General features: G+C 52.5%; 3 protein-coding genes across 4 annotated transcripts in view; 1 reads left to right on the top strand and 2 right to left on the bottom strand.

Annotated features, from left to right (window-relative positions):
- The window catches only part of LOC308148116 (vesicle-associated membrane protein 8), a 3,613-nt gene extending 1,360 nt beyond the window's left edge, over positions 1 to 2,253 (top strand). Inside the window, exons 2-3 of the mRNA XM_080521550.1 lie at positions 1,643 to 1,825; positions 1,908 to 2,253. Of these exons, the coding sequence (XP_080377676.1) occupies positions 1,643 to 1,825; positions 1,908 to 2,045 (321 nt within the window). The 3' untranslated portion in view covers positions 2,046 to 2,253. The remainder of the gene's footprint in view (positions 1 to 1,642; positions 1,826 to 1,907) is intronic.
- Positions 2,254 to 2,892: 639 nt separating this feature from the next.
- Positions 2,893 to 9,692, bottom strand: hnrnpd (heterogeneous nuclear ribonucleoprotein D). Of its 2 annotated transcripts, XR_013937181.1 has the most exons (9): positions 9,245 to 9,692; positions 8,527 to 8,695; positions 7,322 to 7,483; positions 7,039 to 7,170; positions 6,744 to 6,843; positions 5,867 to 6,004; positions 5,672 to 5,760; positions 4,274 to 4,371; positions 2,893 to 3,443 (listed from the first exon to the last, which is right to left on the bottom strand). XR_013937181.1 is itself a non-coding variant. In XM_080521535.1 (8 exons), the coding sequence occupies exons 1-7, from the start codon at positions 9,409 to 9,411 to the stop codon at positions 5,690 to 5,692; spliced, it is 939 nt and encodes a 312-aa protein (XP_080377661.1). In that variant the 5' UTR covers positions 9,412 to 9,692; the 3' UTR covers positions 2,893 to 3,443; positions 5,672 to 5,689. The 2 variants fall into 2 exon arrangements, 1 of the variants encoding a protein (XP_080377661.1); XM_080521535.1 differs by lacking the exon at positions 4,274 to 4,371.
- A 977-nt stretch (positions 9,693 to 10,669) lies between these two features.
- enoph1 (enolase-phosphatase 1) lies at positions 10,670 to 17,283 on the bottom strand. Its single transcript, XM_080521540.1, has 6 exons — positions 17,118 to 17,283; positions 14,666 to 14,767; positions 14,352 to 14,554; positions 13,263 to 13,395; positions 12,960 to 13,083; positions 10,670 to 11,462 (listed from the first exon to the last, which is right to left on the bottom strand). The coding sequence occupies exons 1-6, from the start codon at positions 17,199 to 17,201 to the stop codon at positions 11,323 to 11,325; spliced, it is 786 nt and encodes a 261-aa protein (XP_080377666.1). The 5' UTR covers positions 17,202 to 17,283; the 3' UTR covers positions 10,670 to 11,322.
- Positions 17,284 to 17,500: the final 217 nt, after the last annotated feature.

Genomic DNA, 17,500 nt, shown 5'->3' with positions numbered 1-17,500 from the left:
ATTCAAGTGATGAAAAATTATTAAAAAAAAGATGGTAAAAATGAACTAAAACTGAAATGCAACCGAGGCCCCGCCCACACGACCCCGTTTCCTGTAACCGTGGTTACGGTCCAATGTCATCATGACGCGGCGTTTTAGAAAAAAACATATTCCAGAGTGGAGGAATTAGAAAGCGCCGCCTCGGCTTTAATATGTGGCTGGACAAGCTGAAACGATGATGTCATGGCCCCGCCTCTCCACCTCTAGCCCCGCCTCTCCACCTCTCACCCCGCCTCTAGACCTCTAGCCCCACCTCTCCACCTCTAACCCCGCCTCTCCACCTCTCCACCTCTAGCCCCGCCTCTCCACCTCTAGCCCCGCCTCTCCACCTCTAGCCCCGCCTCTCCACCTCTAGCCCCGCCTCTCCACCTCTAGCCCCGCCTCTCCACCTCTAACCCCGCCTCTCCACCTCTAGCCCCGCCTCTCCACCGCTAGCCCCGCCTCTCCACCTCTAGCCCCGCCTCTCCACCGCTAGCCCCGCCTCTCCACCTCTAGCCCCGCCTCTCCACCTCTAGCCCCGCCTCTCCACCGCTAGCCCCGCCTCTCCACCTCTCACCCCGCCTCTCCACCTCTAGCCCCGCCTCTCCACCTCTAGCCCCGCCTCTCCACCGCTAGCCCCGCCTCTCCACCTCTAACCCCGCCTCTCCACCTCTAGCCCCGCCTCTCCACCTCTAGCCCCGCCTCTCCACCGCTAGCCCCGCCTCTCCACCTCTAGCCCCGCCTCTCCACCTCTAGCCCCGCCTCTCCACCTCTAACCCCGCCTCTCCACCTCTAGCCCCGCCTCTCCACCGCTAGCCCCGCCTCTCCACCTCTAGCCCCGCCTCTCCACCGCTAGCCCCGCCTCTCCACCTCTAGCCCCGCCTCTCCACCTCTAGCCCCGCCTCTCCACCGCTAGCCCCGCCTCTCCACCTCTAGCCCCGCCTCTCCACCGCTAGCCCCGCCTCTCCACCTCTAGCCCCGCCTCTCCACCTCTAACCCCGCCTCTCCACCTCTAGCCCCGCCTCTAGACCTCTCACCCCGCCTCTCCACCTCTAGCCCCGCCTCTCCACCTCTAACCCCGCCTCTCCACCTCTAACCCCTCCTCTCGCCCCGCCACTCCACCTCTAACCCCGCCTCTCCACCTCTAGCCCCGCCTCTCCACCGCTAGCCCCGCCTCTCCACCTCTAGCCCCGCCTCTCCACCTCTAACCCCGCCTCTCCACCGCTAGCCCCGCCTCTCCACCTCTAGCCCCGCCTCTCCACCGCTAGCCCCGCCTCTAGACCTCTAGCCCCGCCTCTCCACCTCTAGCCCCGCCTCTCCACCTCTAGCCCCGCCCCCTCTCCACCTCTAGTTTTAGAACGACGGGGAGAGAAACGATGCGTCGTGGTCGTTTGTAGCCTCCGTTTCCATGGAGACGGAGTCAGAGTTCTAAGAACGTTCTGCTTCGGAAGTCGTTCTCTACAGGTTGTGTTTGTGTGTCTCGGAGAACCGTTGCCATGGAAACAGAAACCTCTTGAGCGCGTCCTAAAAAAATAAAAAAAAGTAGAAAGAATTTGTTTGTTTTTTTAAATCACCTTTGACCTCGTAGACGGCGGCAGTAATAGATTCCACTCCCCCCCCCCAGGAGAACCCGGGGGCTCAGCCGCTGCCCGCCGCCGCCGCCGCCGCCTCCTCGTCCCGGATGGACGGCGTGCAGGAGCAGGTCAACGAGGTCAAGGTCATCCTGAAGGACAACATCGACAAGGTGCTGGAGCGAGGAGACCGGCTGGACGACCTGATCGGGAAGACGGACGACCTGCAGGCCACGGTGAGGACGAGGACGAGGACGGTGGAGACGGAGACATGTGGGAACGTCCCCCTGACGCCTCGCTCTGCTTGTGTCCCCGCAGGCCGACTCCTTCCAGAAGACGTCCACCAGAGTCGCCCGCAAGTACTGGTGGAGGAACATCAAGATGATGGTCGTCATCGGCCTGGTGGTGCTCGTCATCCTCATCCTCATCATCCTCGCCGCCACCAACGTCATCTGACGGGACGGGACGGCCCGGGACGGACACGTCTCCGTGGAGACCGGCAGTACAATTGTAAACTGTAAACGAAACGACTCCTCCTCCACCTCCTCCGTCAGTAAAACTCACCACTGAGTGACTTCAGCTGTTTTTAGCATTGACGCTAATGCTAATTCATTAGCGATGAGGACGCTAGCTTTCCGTGTTGTTTACTGTGTTTGAGTCGCTCAGGAAAACGTCAGGCCTCGTTTCCACGGCGACTCCAGTGAAAACAGAAAACTGTTGAAACGACGCTGAAACGAGTCCGTCGCCGTGGAAACGGCAGGAACTCTGCTACTGGTCACCGTTGGGTCGTTCTGCACACGCTCAGTGCGTGTCAGTACCGACTGACAGCAGCACCAACTAGTGGCCAACATGAGAACTACAGCGAAGCGTTTCTGCCGTCGCCATGGAAACAGACAAAACTCAAGTCAGCTTAAAAACTTTCTGAAACTAAAACGACACGTTTTCACTGGAACCGCCGTCTCGTAAACGAGGCCGTCGTTTGAAGCCCGGCGCTGCTGTACGGCGGCGAGTGGGCGTGGCCTGTTGTGAGTTGGGGGCGTGGTTTGTATGCATTGGGGGCGGGGCCTGCCGAGAGGGGAAAAACTGATTCAAGACGTTTTTTTTTTAAAAAAAGCATCAAATGTTAAAAGCTCCCGGGAGAAACGGCCAATCACAGCAGCCGTGTCAGAAGTGGGCGTGGCCACCTCCGCTCGCCCCCCACCCTCCATCGATTCAGGCGCACATCTCAAGTTACTTTTTACAGTGTAATCTGATTACAGACAGCTGCATCTATTTTTAGAAAAAAAAAAAACCCAAGAGCACATTGAAGCTTTTCACGTTTTATTAGTTTCACGTCATGAACAACTTCAGAAATCAAAGAGGAGACGACGATTTAAACCACCAGGAGATTCAACTGGAATATAAAACTTGTTTTCTAAACACTCCAACGTTTCCCCGACAAAACACCCGACTGTGAGCCGGAGCGGGGTTTTTTGTTTTTTTTTTATTTAACGTCCCGCACGCCGTCCAGATGTGTCTGTAACGTTTTCTGTAACCGCCGACGACGGTGGAAATAAAAGGTTAAAAAGAATAAAATCTGAATTATAATTCTTTTTTTTTTTTTTTTTTGCTACGGACTCGACTGCAAACGTGGGATTTGTTCCGGGCCGGCGGCGTCACGACGGGAAGGAAACAGGAAAAACACAAAGAGGAGGAACACTGGCGGGGGGGGGGAGGGGGGGGGGGGGGCAAAGTAATGAGAGTACTGGTAGGGAAGTACTTGAGGGGAGTAAAGTACTTGTTGGGATCTGATCTAAGTGACCTCTGCCGGATTTGGCCGTCGGCTCCACCGGAGCGCCGCCGTCGCTCTGAAACCTGCAGGAAACAAACCAGGAGGACAAACCGTCAGAACACACACACACAGAGACACACACACACACACGCACGCGCACACACACACACACACACACACACACGCACACAGACACACACACACACACACTAGGAATCCCCTAAATGTCCAAATGTCCAAAAAAAAGAATAAGGAACAAAGAAACTTTTACAGTTTTAACTCCTTGAAGTCAGAAAAACCTTAAGATTTGTCAAAATCAACCGTTAAGAATTAATTAAAATCAATACAACATTTAAAAAAAAAAACATTACATGCAAATTTCTGGAAAATGTGTCGATCTCTTCTGGTTTTAGAGGAAATTTTTGTTAAGAAGAGCCGCAGAGGGAGTTTGTCCCCCGCAACAACAGGACACGGAGACACTTTGTCCCCCCCAACAGTAGAGTCCAACTCTACCGAGTAAAGAAACAAGCGTTAACGTTAAAGATTAGCACGTTAGCGCTGGGGAAAGTCCAGAGACAGCTGTACGTGTCCTTCGAAAAGCAAATAGTTAAAAGTTTTTACAAAAATTTTTAAAAATAAAGGGGTTAACTTGTGGTGGGGGAGGGGGGGGGGAGGAGGGAGTAAACGGGGCCTGGAAAAAATGACAATTACATGTATAGAATTTAACTTTTTACATTACAAACAGTTGCAGAGGGAAAAAATAATTAAACAACCCAAAAAAAAAAAAAATTGGAAAGAAAGACGACAGGCTGGCCGTGTCCCGTAGTGGTGTTGTTGTTGTTGTTGTTGTTGTTTGTTTGTTTTGTTTTTTCTGAGATTAGAGGTGCTGATACAGGATGTGGTAGGACCATACCAAATGGCAGCGTTCGAGAGCGTACGCTTCTCGTACCCGGTCCGCATTGAGCGGCCCGGAGAGAAGCCGGAGTCGGCCGGGCCTGCAAGGAAGCTCCGCTGGCAGGTACAAACAAGGCATGTCAGAGTTAGGAGACAACAGCACTTCGGACCTCTCTCTCTCTCTCTTTACACTTTACCTGTTAACTTTACAAAAACACACCAAAGAAAGCAACAAAAAGAAACGGAGAAGGTTGTAAGCGAGGCAGCGGGGGGGGGAGGGGGGGGCGGAGTTAACCCTCTACGGGCCGTAGGGATTCTTTTTTTTTAAAAGTCGCCAGAATTATAATTTACGTCTTTTTGTTGTAAAAAAACGTGTAGAAGTGAGAGGAAATCACTGAAATCCTGCATTTAGAAGCTCTTTGATCAATGTTTTTCCCTGAACTCCTCCCAGTGGGCGGAGCTAGCGGGTGGGGGCGGGGGTGGGGGGCGGGGTCACCGGCCCTATAGAGGGTTAATGTGGCGGCGGCCCCCCCGCGGCCTCGATGTTACCATTAACTGTAAAAAAAAAAAGATCAAAGTTAAAAGATAAAAGTTTACCAAATGTTACCAAACAGGTTGTAAGCGAGGCAGCGGGGGGGGGGGCGGGGTTAACCCTCTACGGGCCGTAGGGATTCTTCTTATTCTGTTTTTTTTTTCTTTTTTAAGTCGCCAGAATTATAATTTACGTCTTTTTGTTGTAAAAAACGTGTAGAACTGGTCACAATCCTGCATTTATAAGCTCTTTGATCAATGTTTTCCCCTGAACTCCTCCCAGTGGGCGGAGCTAGTGGGTGGGGGCGGGGGTGGGGGGCGGGGCCACCGGCCCTATAGAGGGTTAACGTGGCGGCGGCCCCCCCGCGGCCTCGATGTTACCATTAACTGTAAAAAAAAAAGATCAAAGTTTACCAAATGTTACCAAACAGGTTGTAAGCGAGGCAGCGGGGGGGGAAGGGGGGCCGGAGTTAACCCTCTACGGGCCGGATGTTTTAACCCTTTATAGGAATTCTTCTTATTCTGTTTTGGTTTTTTTTTAAGTCGCCAGAATCATAATTTACGTCTTTTTGTTGTAAAAAACGTGTAGAAGTTAGAGGAAATCACTGAAATCCTGCATTTAGAAGCTCTTTGATCAACGTTTTTCCCTGAACTCCTCCCAGTGGGCGGAGCTAGTGGGGGTGGGGGTGGGGGTGGGGGGCGGGGGGCACAGGCCCAATAGAGGGTTAACGCGGCGGCGGCCCCCCCGCGGCCTCAATGTTACCATTAACTGTAAAAAAAAAGATCAAAGTTAAAAGATCAAAGTTTACCAAATGTTACCAAACAGGTAAGTAAAGCTACGGTAGGTCGGGGGGGAGGGGGGGGCGGAGAGTGTGTGGAGGCGTACCTGCTGGAGGGGGCGGGGTTAATACGGCTTGTAGCTGTTGGTGTGGCCGCCGCGCCGCGGGGACTTTCCGTATCCGCCCGACTGGTCGGCTGAGGGAACGAGAGCGCAGAGGCGTGTTACACTTCATATCGCCGGGGCAACGCCGCCGCCACTACCGCCACTACAGCCGCAACTACCGCCGCCACCGCTACTCACAGTCATAGTCGCCGTATCCGTAGTAGTTGTTGTAGCCGGAGTAGTCGTAGCCGCCGTAGCCTTGGTTGCCGTAACCATAGTTACCGTAGCCCTGGTTCCAGTAGTTCCCGTAACCCTGGTTCCAGTTCTGGTTAGGCCCTGAAATCAGCCCAGTTACACAGTAATAGATTACTTTTGGCAGCAAGTAACTGATTACCGTCATGAGAAGTGGCATCCAAGTCGCTAAGCTAACAGTTAGCATGAGCCAAAATAGCTATTTCGCTAAACTTTGGTTATCCAAGTTATTGACTGGTGATCAGTTAGTTATCCGAGTTATTGACTGGTGATCAGTTAGTTATCCAAGTTATTGACTGGTGATCAGTTAGTTATTCAAGTTATTGACTGGTGATCAGTTAGTTATCCAAGTTATTGACTGGTGATCAGTTAGTTATTCGAGTTATTGACTGGTGATCAGTTAGTTACTTAACTTATTGACTGGTGATCAGTTAGTTATTCAAGCTATTGACTGGTGATCAGTTAGTTATTCGAGTTATTGACTGGTGATCAGTTAGTTATTGACTGGTGATCAGTTAGTTATCCAAGTTATTGACTGGTGATCAGTTAGTTATTGACTGGTGATCAGTTAGTTATTCGAGTTATTGACTGGTGATCAGTTAGTTATTCGAGTTATTGACTGGTGATCAGTTAGTTATTGACTGGTGATCAGTTAGTTATTCGAGTTATTGACTGGTGATCAGTTAGTTATTGACTGGTGATCAGTTAGTTATCCAAGTTATTGACTGGTGATCAGTTAGTTATTGACTGGTGATCAGCTAGTTATTGATGGTGATCAGCTAGTTATCCCTGAGTTATTTGGGTCATCAGCGTCTCGACTCACCGCCGCCTCGTCCTCTGGACCTGGACGAGTACCCCCCCCGGACCCCCCAGTACTGCTGCTGCTGGTACTGCTCCTTGGACATGGCCACTTTGATCTCACACTGCAGGAAGAAACCCACATGAACCAGTTCTGACAGGTCCCAGCAGGTCCCAGCAGGTCCCAGCAGGTCCCAGCAGGTCCTACCAGGTCCCAGCAGGTCCCGCCAGGTCCCGCCAGGTCCCGCCAGGTCCCAGCAGGTCCTACCAGGTCCCGCCAGGTCCCTGTCCTGGACTCTGGAGCCCGGCTGCAGGCCCACCTTGCTCAGGCCGATGTTGTGGTACTTCTTCTCCATGATCTGCTTCACCGGCTCCTCCTCTTTGAAGGTGATGAAGCAGAAACCTCGACGTTTGTTCGTCTTGTTCTCCATCGGGAGCTCGATGGACTCCAGCTGTGGGGGACAGCGACAGATGAACCCGGAACCAGAACCAGACCAGACCCACGTTCTACATAAACATTACGGACAGGAAGTCCAGCTCTCTCTCTCTCTCTCTCTCTCTCTGGTGGGTGTGGTTTATATTCAGGTGAAGTCATGGCCGCACCTCTCCGAAGGCGCCGAAGTACTCTCGGACCTTCTCCTCGGGGGTGTCCGGGGAGAGCCCCCCCACGAAGATCTTCTTCACCGGCTCCTTGCTCTTCATGGCCTTGGCCTTCTTGGGGTCGATCACCTTCCCGTTCAGCTTGTGCTCCTTCTGCAACGCCACCTTCGCCACACACACACAGCGGGGTCAGGTGGGACCCAGTCAGGGCGCCGGGGCGGCGCTCCCGCTCTCCCGCCTTCTCCACCCTCTCCCGCTCACCCGCCTTCTCCACCCTCTCCCGCTCACCCACCTTCTCCACGCTCACCCACCCGCTCACCCACCTTCTCCACGCTCACCCACCCGCTCACCCACCTTCTCCATGCTCACCCACCCGCTCACCCACCTTCTCCACGCTCACCCACCCGCTCACCCACCTTCTCCACGCTCACCCGCCCGCTCACCCGCCTTCTCCACGCTCTCCCGCTCACCCACCTTCTCCACGCTCACCCACCCGCTCACCCACCTTCTCCACGCTCACCCACCCGCTCACCCACCTTCTCCACGCTCTCCCACCTCCTCCACCCTCTCCCGCTCACCCACCTTCTCCACCCTCTCCCGCTCACCCACCTTCTCCACGCTCACCCACCCGCTCACCCACCTTCTCCACGCTCTCCCACCTCCTCCACCCTCTCCCGCTCACCCACCTTCTCCACGCTCTCCCACCTCCTCCACGCTCTCCCGCTCACCCACCTTCTCCACGCTCACCCACCCGCTCACCCACCTTCTCCACGCTCTCCCACCTCCTCCACCCTCTCCCGCTCACCCACCTTCTCCACGCTCTCCCACCTCCTCCACCCTCTCCCGCTCACCCACCTTCTCCACGCTCTCCCACCTCCTCCACGCTCTCCCGCTCACCCACCTTCTCCACGCTCACCCACCCGCTCACCCACCTTCTCCACGCTCTCCCACCTCCTCCACCCTCTCCCGCTCACCTACCTTCTCCACGCTCTCCCACCTCCTCCACCCTCTCCCGCTCACCCACCTTCTCCACGCTCTCCCACCTCCTCCACCCGCTCCCGCTCACCTACCTTCTCCACGCTCTCCCAGCTCCTCCACCCTCTCCCGCTCACCCACCTTCTCCACGCTCTCCCAGCTCCTCCACCCTCTCCCGCTCACCCACCTTCTCCACGCTCACCCACCTCCTCCACCCTCTCCCGCTCACCCACCTTCTCCACGCTGTCCGGCTCCTTGAAGAGCACGAAGCCGAAGCCTCGGGACCGCCCGGTCATGGGGTCCAGCTTCAGGGTGCAGTCCACCACCTCGCCGAACTTGGAGAAGTAATCCTTCAGGTCCTTCTTGGTGGTGTCCCAGCTCAGCCCGCCCACAAACATCTTCCTGCCGGCGCCAAACACACGTCGGGTCAGACGGCGAGGAGAACATACCGTAAAAAACATGGAACGATGAAATGCAGCGATAAACAAATACGACAAAAAAATTGCAACGACAAAATGAACCAATGATAAAATGATTCAGTCAAAACAAAGTGCTGATAAAAAGATACGATAAAAACAATGTGATGCTGAAAAGATTTGACAAAAACAAATCATTGCTAAAAAGATACGTTGAAAACAATGCAATGCTAAAACGATAGACAAAAAGGATGGATTATAATATTTGTTCTCTCTAATCTGTGCTGACGATAATATTTCTGTCCCTTTATTGAAGCGTTAAAGTTATAGAGACTCTATTAATCTAAATATGGTCATATTAATGAGCAGTACAGGAACCAGGCGAGGAGGATGCAGCCTGGATCCTCCCCCGGGGGTCCGGAGCCTGCCAGCCGGGCTGAGGACCGGCTGAGGACCGGCTGAGCACCGGGATGAGGACCGGCTGAGCACCGGGCTGAGCACCGGGCTGAGGACCGGCTGAGCACCGCCACCCTACCCCTCGTCCTCCTCGTTCTTGCTGGCGTCGATCCGGGAGCCCTCGGCCTCCGCGCCGCTCTGGCCGCCGTCCCCCGCCGCCGACATCGGGTCGTCGCTGTTCGCCTCCCCGTCCTCCTCCATCCGCATCATGCTCGGGTCGTCGGTGAACTCGTAGTCGTCCGACATGTCGCCAAGTGTTCAGAAATCAGGTTGCAAGTTTGGCGACCTGGAATTGCAGCGACGTCAAAAGAGGCTAAGCTAACCTGGCTAGCTCCGTTATAACGTGTGACACCGGCGCCGTGAGACGGCTAAAACGCGAGTGGACGCGGGGGAGCGGCTCCGGGGACGAGGCGTCGGGGTGAAATCAGGCAGAACGTGCTCGAATAAGGCGAAATACAAATAAATACGCGACGATTTGACGGCGGAATTCTGAGCGTCGTTTTGTTTTCATCACCGCCGCGTCTTCTTCTGCGTTTTAGAACCAAAACAACACGGACCGAGTCCAACCCACCGGCGCCCCCTGCGGCCTGACGGAGAACAGCAAGCACAACGTAAATACAACACGGGAACCCGGGCGGTGACGCGGAGAGCAGCAGCACCAAATAAATAGAACACAGCGCCGCGCGTGGCGCCACGGAGAACTGCAACACCAAATAAATAGAACATAGCGCCGCGCGTGGCGCCACGGAGAACTGCAACACCAAATAAATAGAACACAGCGCCGCGCGTGGCGCCGCGGAGAACTGCAATACCAAATAAATAGAACACAGCGCCGCGCGTGGCGCCACGGAGAACTGCGACACCAAATAAATAGAACACAGCGCCCCACGTGGCGCCACGGAGAACTGCAACATGACCTTTATCCTAATCATTATTGACCAGCCCATTATTAAATAAATAAAAATAAATATTAGTCCACACCCAATCAGATTATTTGTGACGCACGTGCACACAATCCAACATAAATCCTCTTAAACATGTATTTAAATTAATTAAAATAAAAAATTCGAATTCTGACAAGAAAAAAGTAAGAATATATTGTTTTAAGACTTAATAGAAAACCATCCTAGTGAAGGTAAACATTGAAATTATTATTTGAAATGCGATACGTTTTCACAAATATGAAAATACTTATTGGAGGAATTCTTCGAAGAAAATTGACACAAAAAACATGCAGATTAAAATAAAACAAACTCACAGAACATAAATAACACAAAAATGCCTAACGTAGACATGCAGACATTATCAGGTAGCCATGGCGTTCCACAGGGTTCTGTTAGCTCCTATATACTTTTCAGATTATACCGTCTTTCTGTAGCAAATCTCAGGAAAAAAAAAACCTTTTCATATTGTCCTAACAAATCAGTGCAGGTTTATGTTAAAGTGGATATTCTATGTGTGTGTGTGTGTGTGAGAGCAGCAGGACTGGAGGCTTCTGGGTGAGACAAGGCCTTTATTGGAGGAAAATCCCCGAACAACCAGGTTTCGTACATAAATCACGAGTTTGGCCACGTTGGCTTGTGGGTCCGCGGCGGAGCCACGTTACACAGGAACTACACCGGCGGCACATTTTAAACACACGCACCACTTTAACGGACGCCACTCACCTGTGTGAAGAGTGAATTCACACGCTCACTTCTACTTCCTAAAACACGACGGCTCAACCACTGGACGAAACATCTGGCACGCAAACACGGCGGCCGGGAACGTGGACAACACACACGTCTCTCACACACAAACGCGGGTTTTGAAGGCGGGACAATTCGTCTAAAAGGTAAAAAGGTGACGTCACACGGCGTGCAGGTTGTTTTCTTTCTTTCTTTCTTTTTCTTCTGCAGCTGCTCCGTCACTGAAATGGTCCAAGAACAGAAACGTGTCCGTGTGGACGTCTCCCAACAGGACGGCTAGCTCGTCCCGTTAGCCGCCGAGAGGCTAACGGCGGTGCCACCGTCACTGACGCCTCCAACCAACAAAACTCAAAGAGAAACAGTTTCTAAGGAAAGAGGGTGGAGGAGGAGGAGGGAGGGGTGGGGGGGTGGAGGGGGGTGGGGGGTGTGGAGGTCACACAGAGCGGTTGAAGCTCCGCCTCCTTCGTCGTTAAACTCGTCCTGACAGGTGGAGTTGGCTGAAGGAGGTGACGAGGCTGTAGTGAGCTCGCTCCTCATCCGTCAGCTCCAGGTTCCCCTGTCGCACCACCACCACCACGTTCAACCCCGCCTCCTCCGCCGCCTTGGCCTCTGGACACACACACACACACCCTTACTGTTAGCATGCGCTATGAAGCTACTTCAGGCTAATTCAGAGAGTTATATGTAGTATCGGTCACGGCGGTATCGGTCGAGGTGGTATCGGTCGAGGTGGTATCGGTCACGGTGGTATCGGTCACGGTGGTATCGGTCACGGTGGTATCGGTCACGGTGGTATCGGTCACAGTGGTATCAGTCGAGGTGGTATCAGTCACGGTGGTATCGGTCACAGTGGTATCGGTCGAGGTGGTATCGGTCGAGGTGGTATCGGTCATGGTGGTATCGGTCACGGTGGTATCGGTCATGGCGGTATCGGTCATGGCGGTATCGGTCACGGTGGTATCGGTCACGGTGGTATCGGTCGAGGTGGTATCGGTCACGATGGTATTAGTCACGATGGTATCGGTCACGGTGGTATCGGTCGAGGTGGTATCGGTCACGGTGGTATCGGTCACGGCGGTATCGGTCACGGTGGTATCGGTCACAGTGGTATCAGTCGAGGTGGTATCAGTCACGGTGGTATCGGTCACAGTGGTATCGGTCGAGGTGGTATCGGTCGAGGTGGTATCGGTCATGGTGGTATCGGTCACGGTGGTATCGGTCACGGCGGTATCGGTCATGGCGGTATCGGTCACGGTGGTATCGGTCACGGTGGTATCGGTCGAGGTGGTATCGGTCACGATGGTATTAGTCACGATGGTATCGGTCACGGTGGTATCGGTCGAGGTGGTATCGGTCACGGTGGTATCGGTCACGGTGGTATCGGTCACGGTGGTATCGGTCACGGTGGTATCGGTCGAGGTGGTATCGGTCGAGGTGGTATCGGTCACGGTGGTATCGGTCACGGTGGTATCGGTCACGGTGGTATCGGTCGAGGTGGTATCGGTCGAGGTGGTATCGGTCACGATGGTATTAGTCATGATGGTATCGGTCACGGTGGTATCGGTCGAGGTGGTATCGGTCACGGTGGTATCGGTCACGGCGGTATCGGTCACGGCGGTATCGGTCATGGCGGTATCGGTCACGGCGGTATCGGTCATGGTGGTATCGGTCATGGCGGTATCGGTCGAGGTGGTATCGGTCACGGTGGTATCGGTCACGGTGGTATCGGTCACGGTGGTATCAGTCGAGGTGGTATCGGTCACGGTGGTATCGGTCACGGTGGTATCGGTCACAGTGGTATCAGTCGAGGTGGTATCGGTCGAGGTGGTATCGGTCACGGTGGTATCGGTCACGGTGGTATCGGTCACGGTGGTATCGGTAATGAGGGTATTGTTGAGCTGGCATCTGAGAGCTTTTACACGTATCAGTACCTGCACACAGTATCGGTCCATTCCTAACTCAACCAATCAGTTTATTCTCCTCCGGGTTTGCTCACGTCGTCGTGGTAACGACGGATGATTTTAACACATTGACTGTGAACGAGGACGTGGATAATTCCCGCAGCGACTCGATACGACCAGAAGGAAAGCCCGGAGCGGCGCTCACCGCGAGAGACGTCGGTCAGGAAGGTGATCTCCTCCGGCGGACATCCGATCCGCTCCGCGATCCTCTCGTAGCTTTTACTTTCTACTTTAGCGCCGATGGTCGTGTCGAAGTGTCCGTCCAGCAGCTGGAAGCAGAGAGGAAGAGGTGATGAGCGCAGGGCCCCGAGGCTGAAACCGCAGACTGGCGCCGCCGCCGCCCCGCCGCCGCCACCCGCCCCGCCACCCCGCCCCGCCCCGCCCCGCCACCACCGCCCCGCCGCCACCGCCCCGCCCCGCCGCCACCCGCCCCGCCACCCCCGCTAACCTCCAGGACGTTTCCCTCCACAGAGTAACCAAACAGCAGCTTCTGAGCCTCGACGCTGCCGGACGAGTAGATGAAGACCTTCAACCCGTCGCTTCGCCACGTCCTGATGGACGGAACCACGTCAGGGTAGAGTCTGGAGAGAGAGAGAGAGAGAGAGGTCAGGGTAGAGTCTGGATGAGAGAGAGAGAGAGAGAGAGAGAGGTCAGGGTAGAGTCTGGAGAGAGAGAGAGAGAGAGGTCAGGGTAGAGTCTGGAGGGGGAGAGAGAGAGGTCAGGGTAGAGTCTGGAGAGAGAGAGAGAGAGAGGTCAGGGTAGAGTCTGGAGAGAGAGAGAGAGAGAGAGAGAGGTCAGGGTAGAGTCTGGAGAGAGAGAGAGAGAGAGAGAGAGAGAGAGAGAGAGAGGTCAGAGTAGAGTCTGGAGAGAGAGAGAGAGCGAGAGCGAGAGAGAGCGAGAGCGAGAGAGAGCGAGAGCGAGAGAGAGCGAGAGAGGTCAGAGTAGAGTTCTGGAGAGAGAGAGAGAGAGAGAGAGAGCGAGAGCGAGAGCTGAGAGCGAGAGCGAGAGCGAGAGCGAGAGCGAGAGCGAGAGAGAGAGAGAGAGAGAGAGAGAGAGAGAGAGAGAGAGAGACTGAGAGCGAGAGAGAGCGAGAGAGAGAGAGAGAGAGAGAGCGAGAGAGAGAGAGAGGAGAGAGAGCGAGGAGAGAGAGAGAGAGAGAGAGAGAGAGAGAGAGAGAGAGAGAGCCAACACAACAAGACAAACCTGACACTGTAACAACTAACACTATTATACAGTGTAACACTGTATTATAGTGTTACACTGTATAACACAGTAAAACACAGTAAAACACAGTAAAACACCAGTGACTCAGTAATATAAAGTCTCATTTCAACATTTGGACTTCTCATCTCACTTTGACTCTTTTCTCTGTATTTCTCCACGTTTCATGACCTTTATTTTGAAAGTCAGTCCACGACGGTCGGCTCACCTGTCGGGAACCTTCACTCAGGGATCTCGAAGCTCTCCGTCGGAGGGAGCCGTTAGCGTTGGCGTTGGCATTAGCATTAGCGGCGGGACGCGGCCGGGCCGTACTTACTCGCCTTTGATTCTCCCCGAAGAGTACGCCGCCCGCCACATGTGGCCCTGCAGCCGCTTGAGCGCCGTGGACTTCCTGTCGGCCGCCATCTGCCACAGCACGTTGTCCACCACCTCGCGGATCGCCTTCTCCTCGTCCGTGTGCACCGTCTGGTCCACGGCGTGGACGGGACACGCCCGGTTCTGCCTCATGTCCTCCTCCATCTGCCACGAGACGCCAGCCGTCACCACACACACACACGTGGGGAGGAGGAGCGGCGGCGCGGCGCGGCGCTAGCTAGCTAGCTAGCCCGTCCGTCCTCCTCGCCGGCTCACCTGTTTCTTCAGCAGGTGGACGTCTTGTTTGCACTCGTCTTCCTCCCAGTGGGACGACAGGTGGTCCTCCAGGTGCTCCCGGATGTACGGGAACAGGATGTCCTGCGGGGGGGGGGGGGGGGGGGACAGGAGGGACGAGGAGCTCAGGCTGCGTCGCGGACGGTAACCGTGGATACAGGGAAGTGGCGTCGCCGTGTGGGCGGGGCCTAATGCTAACGTTAGCCCCGGTGGGGAAACGTTTACAACTGAACTTTAGAGACTCGTCGGTAACTGGCCGACGTCGTTTCCATGACGATTCTACTGAAAATGCATCTTTTTTTTTTTTTTTTTTTTTTGTATTTTCATTTAAAAAAAGTTGAAAGTTTTAAACTGAAACGTTTGTTTCCATGACAACAGCTGAACCAATGAACACCATGTAGTTTCCATGTTGGTCCACTAGTTGGTGGTTGTTAGTTTTAGTACGGAAGCAACACACACACACACACACACACACACACACACACACACACACCACACACACACACACACACACACACACACACACACACACACACACACACACACACACACACACACACACATTACAGTGACTGTCAAAATAAAAGTACCAAGTTGGACTGTTATGGTGACTGTCAAAATAAAAGTACGAAGTTGGATTGTTATGGTGACTGTCAAAATAAAAGTACAAAGTTGGATTATTACAGTGACTGTCAAAATAAAAGTACCAAGTTGGATTGTTATGGTGACTGCCAAATAAAAGTACAAAGTTGGATTATTACAGTGACTGTCAAAATAAAAGTACCAAGTTAGATTGTTATGGTGACTGTCAAAATAAAAGTACCAAATTGGATTATTACGCTGCCTGTCAAAATAAAAGTACCAAATTTGATTATTACGGTGACTGTCAAAATAAAAGTACATAGTTGTATTGTTATGGTGACTGTCAAAATAAAAGTACAAAGTTGGATTATTACAGTGACTGTCAAAATAAAAGTACCAAGTTGGATTGTTATGGTGACTGTCAAAATAAAAGTACAAAGTTGGATTATTACAGTGACTGTCAAAATAAAAGTACCAAGTTAGATTGTTATGGTGACTGTCAAAATAAAAGTACCAAATTGGATTATTACGGTGCCTGTCAAAATAAAAGTACCAAATTTGATTATTACGGTGCCTGTCAAAATAAAAGTACCAAATTTAATTATTACGGTGACTGTCAAAATAAAAGTACAAAGTTGTATTGTTATGGTGACTGTCAAAATAAAAGTACAAAGTTGGATTATTACAGTGACTGTCAAAATAAAAGTACCAAGTTGGATTGTTATGGTGGACTGTCAAAATAAAAGTACAAGTTGGATTATTACAGTGACTGTCAAAATAAAAGTACCAAGTTAGATTGTTATGGTGACTGTCAAAATAAAAGTACCAAATTGGATTATTACGGTGCCTGTCAAAATAAAGTACCAAATTTGATTATTACGGTGCCTGTCAAAATAAAAGTACCAAATTTGATTATTACGGTGACTGTCAAAATAAAAGTACAAAGTTGTATTGTTATGGTGACTGTCAAAATAAAAGTACAAAGTTGGATTATTACAGTGACTGTCAAAATAAAAGTACCAAGTTGATTGTTATGGTGACTGTCAAAATAAAAGTACAAAGTTGGATTATTACAGTGACTGTCAAAATAAAAGTACCAAGTTAGATTGTTATGGTGACTGTCAAAATAAAAGTACCAAATTGGATTATTATGGTGCCTGTCAAAATAAAAGTACCAAATTTGATTATTACGGTGACTGTCAAAATAAAAGTACAAAGTTGTATTGTTATGGTGACTGTCAAAATAAAAGTACAAAGTTGATTATTACAGTGATTGTCAAAATAAAAGTACCATGTTGGATTGTTATTACGATGATTGACAAAATAAAACTTTAAAGGATTAAACAAAAACATTAAAGTGATATTTTTTAATAAAGTAATTAGCTTGTGATTTAAATTTGAACAATCACAATCATTTCACAATCATATCGGTGGACTATCCTTCAGTAATCTGTGGTTAATCTACTATTAATATAGATATTAATGGTAAAAAAAAATAGAAAAGCAAGAAGACTATTTATTGACAAGTAGGAAAATTGATATTTCCTACTCTTCGGGTTGGACCTGAACGCACCACGGGTTTATTAGCATTGTCGGATTCTGATCAATAAATGTGATCAAGAGGAAAAAACAAACAAAGCAAATAAACACACAAACACCCAGAGAATGACGGTGAGGTGTGTGTGGGGGGGGTATGGAGGGGGGGGGGGGGGGGGTCTGCGGGGCTCCCCGGCGGTGAGGAGGGAGCCGCCGGAGCAGCGCCGCGGCTGTTCCGAGGCTCCGTGCGGGAGAATGACGCCGCAGAGCCGCGCGCCGCCCGCGGGAACACGCAGCAACGCGCAGCAACACGCACCTTGACGAAGGTGATCGGGGTGGTGGTGCCCTCGATGTCCAGCAGCAGCGCGGTGCAGCCGGCGGGCACGCGCACCGAGGCCATTTTCCTCTGCGGAGGGCCGACGCTAGCTCGCTGTGCAGCCGGACCGAGGGGTGGCAGCCGGGCAGCACCGGGGGGGGGTGGAGCTCCGTTCTCCGGGCGGTGCTCAGACGTCCTGGTGGTCCCGAGGAACAGAGGGGGGGGGGGTGGGGGTGGTTTCAGAGGGTCGGTGAGCCGCGATCAGCTGAGCGGGAGGGACCGAGAGCACATGTTGAGGGAGACGGTTTGACCTCCGGAGCGGCAGGGGGCGCTGTGGCGCTGTGGCGCTGCGGCGCTGCGGGGCAGGACAATAAAGAAACGTC

The sequence above is a fragment of the Blennius ocellaris genome (assembly GCF_963422515.1).
Source record: "Blennius ocellaris genome assembly, contig: SCAFFOLD_87, whole genome shotgun sequence".
Taxonomy (NCBI): domain Eukaryota; kingdom Metazoa; phylum Chordata; class Actinopteri; order Blenniiformes; family Blenniidae; genus Blennius; species Blennius ocellaris.
Note: the sequence above shows the minus strand (reverse complement) of the source record. Positions and strands in the feature narration are given on the sequence as shown.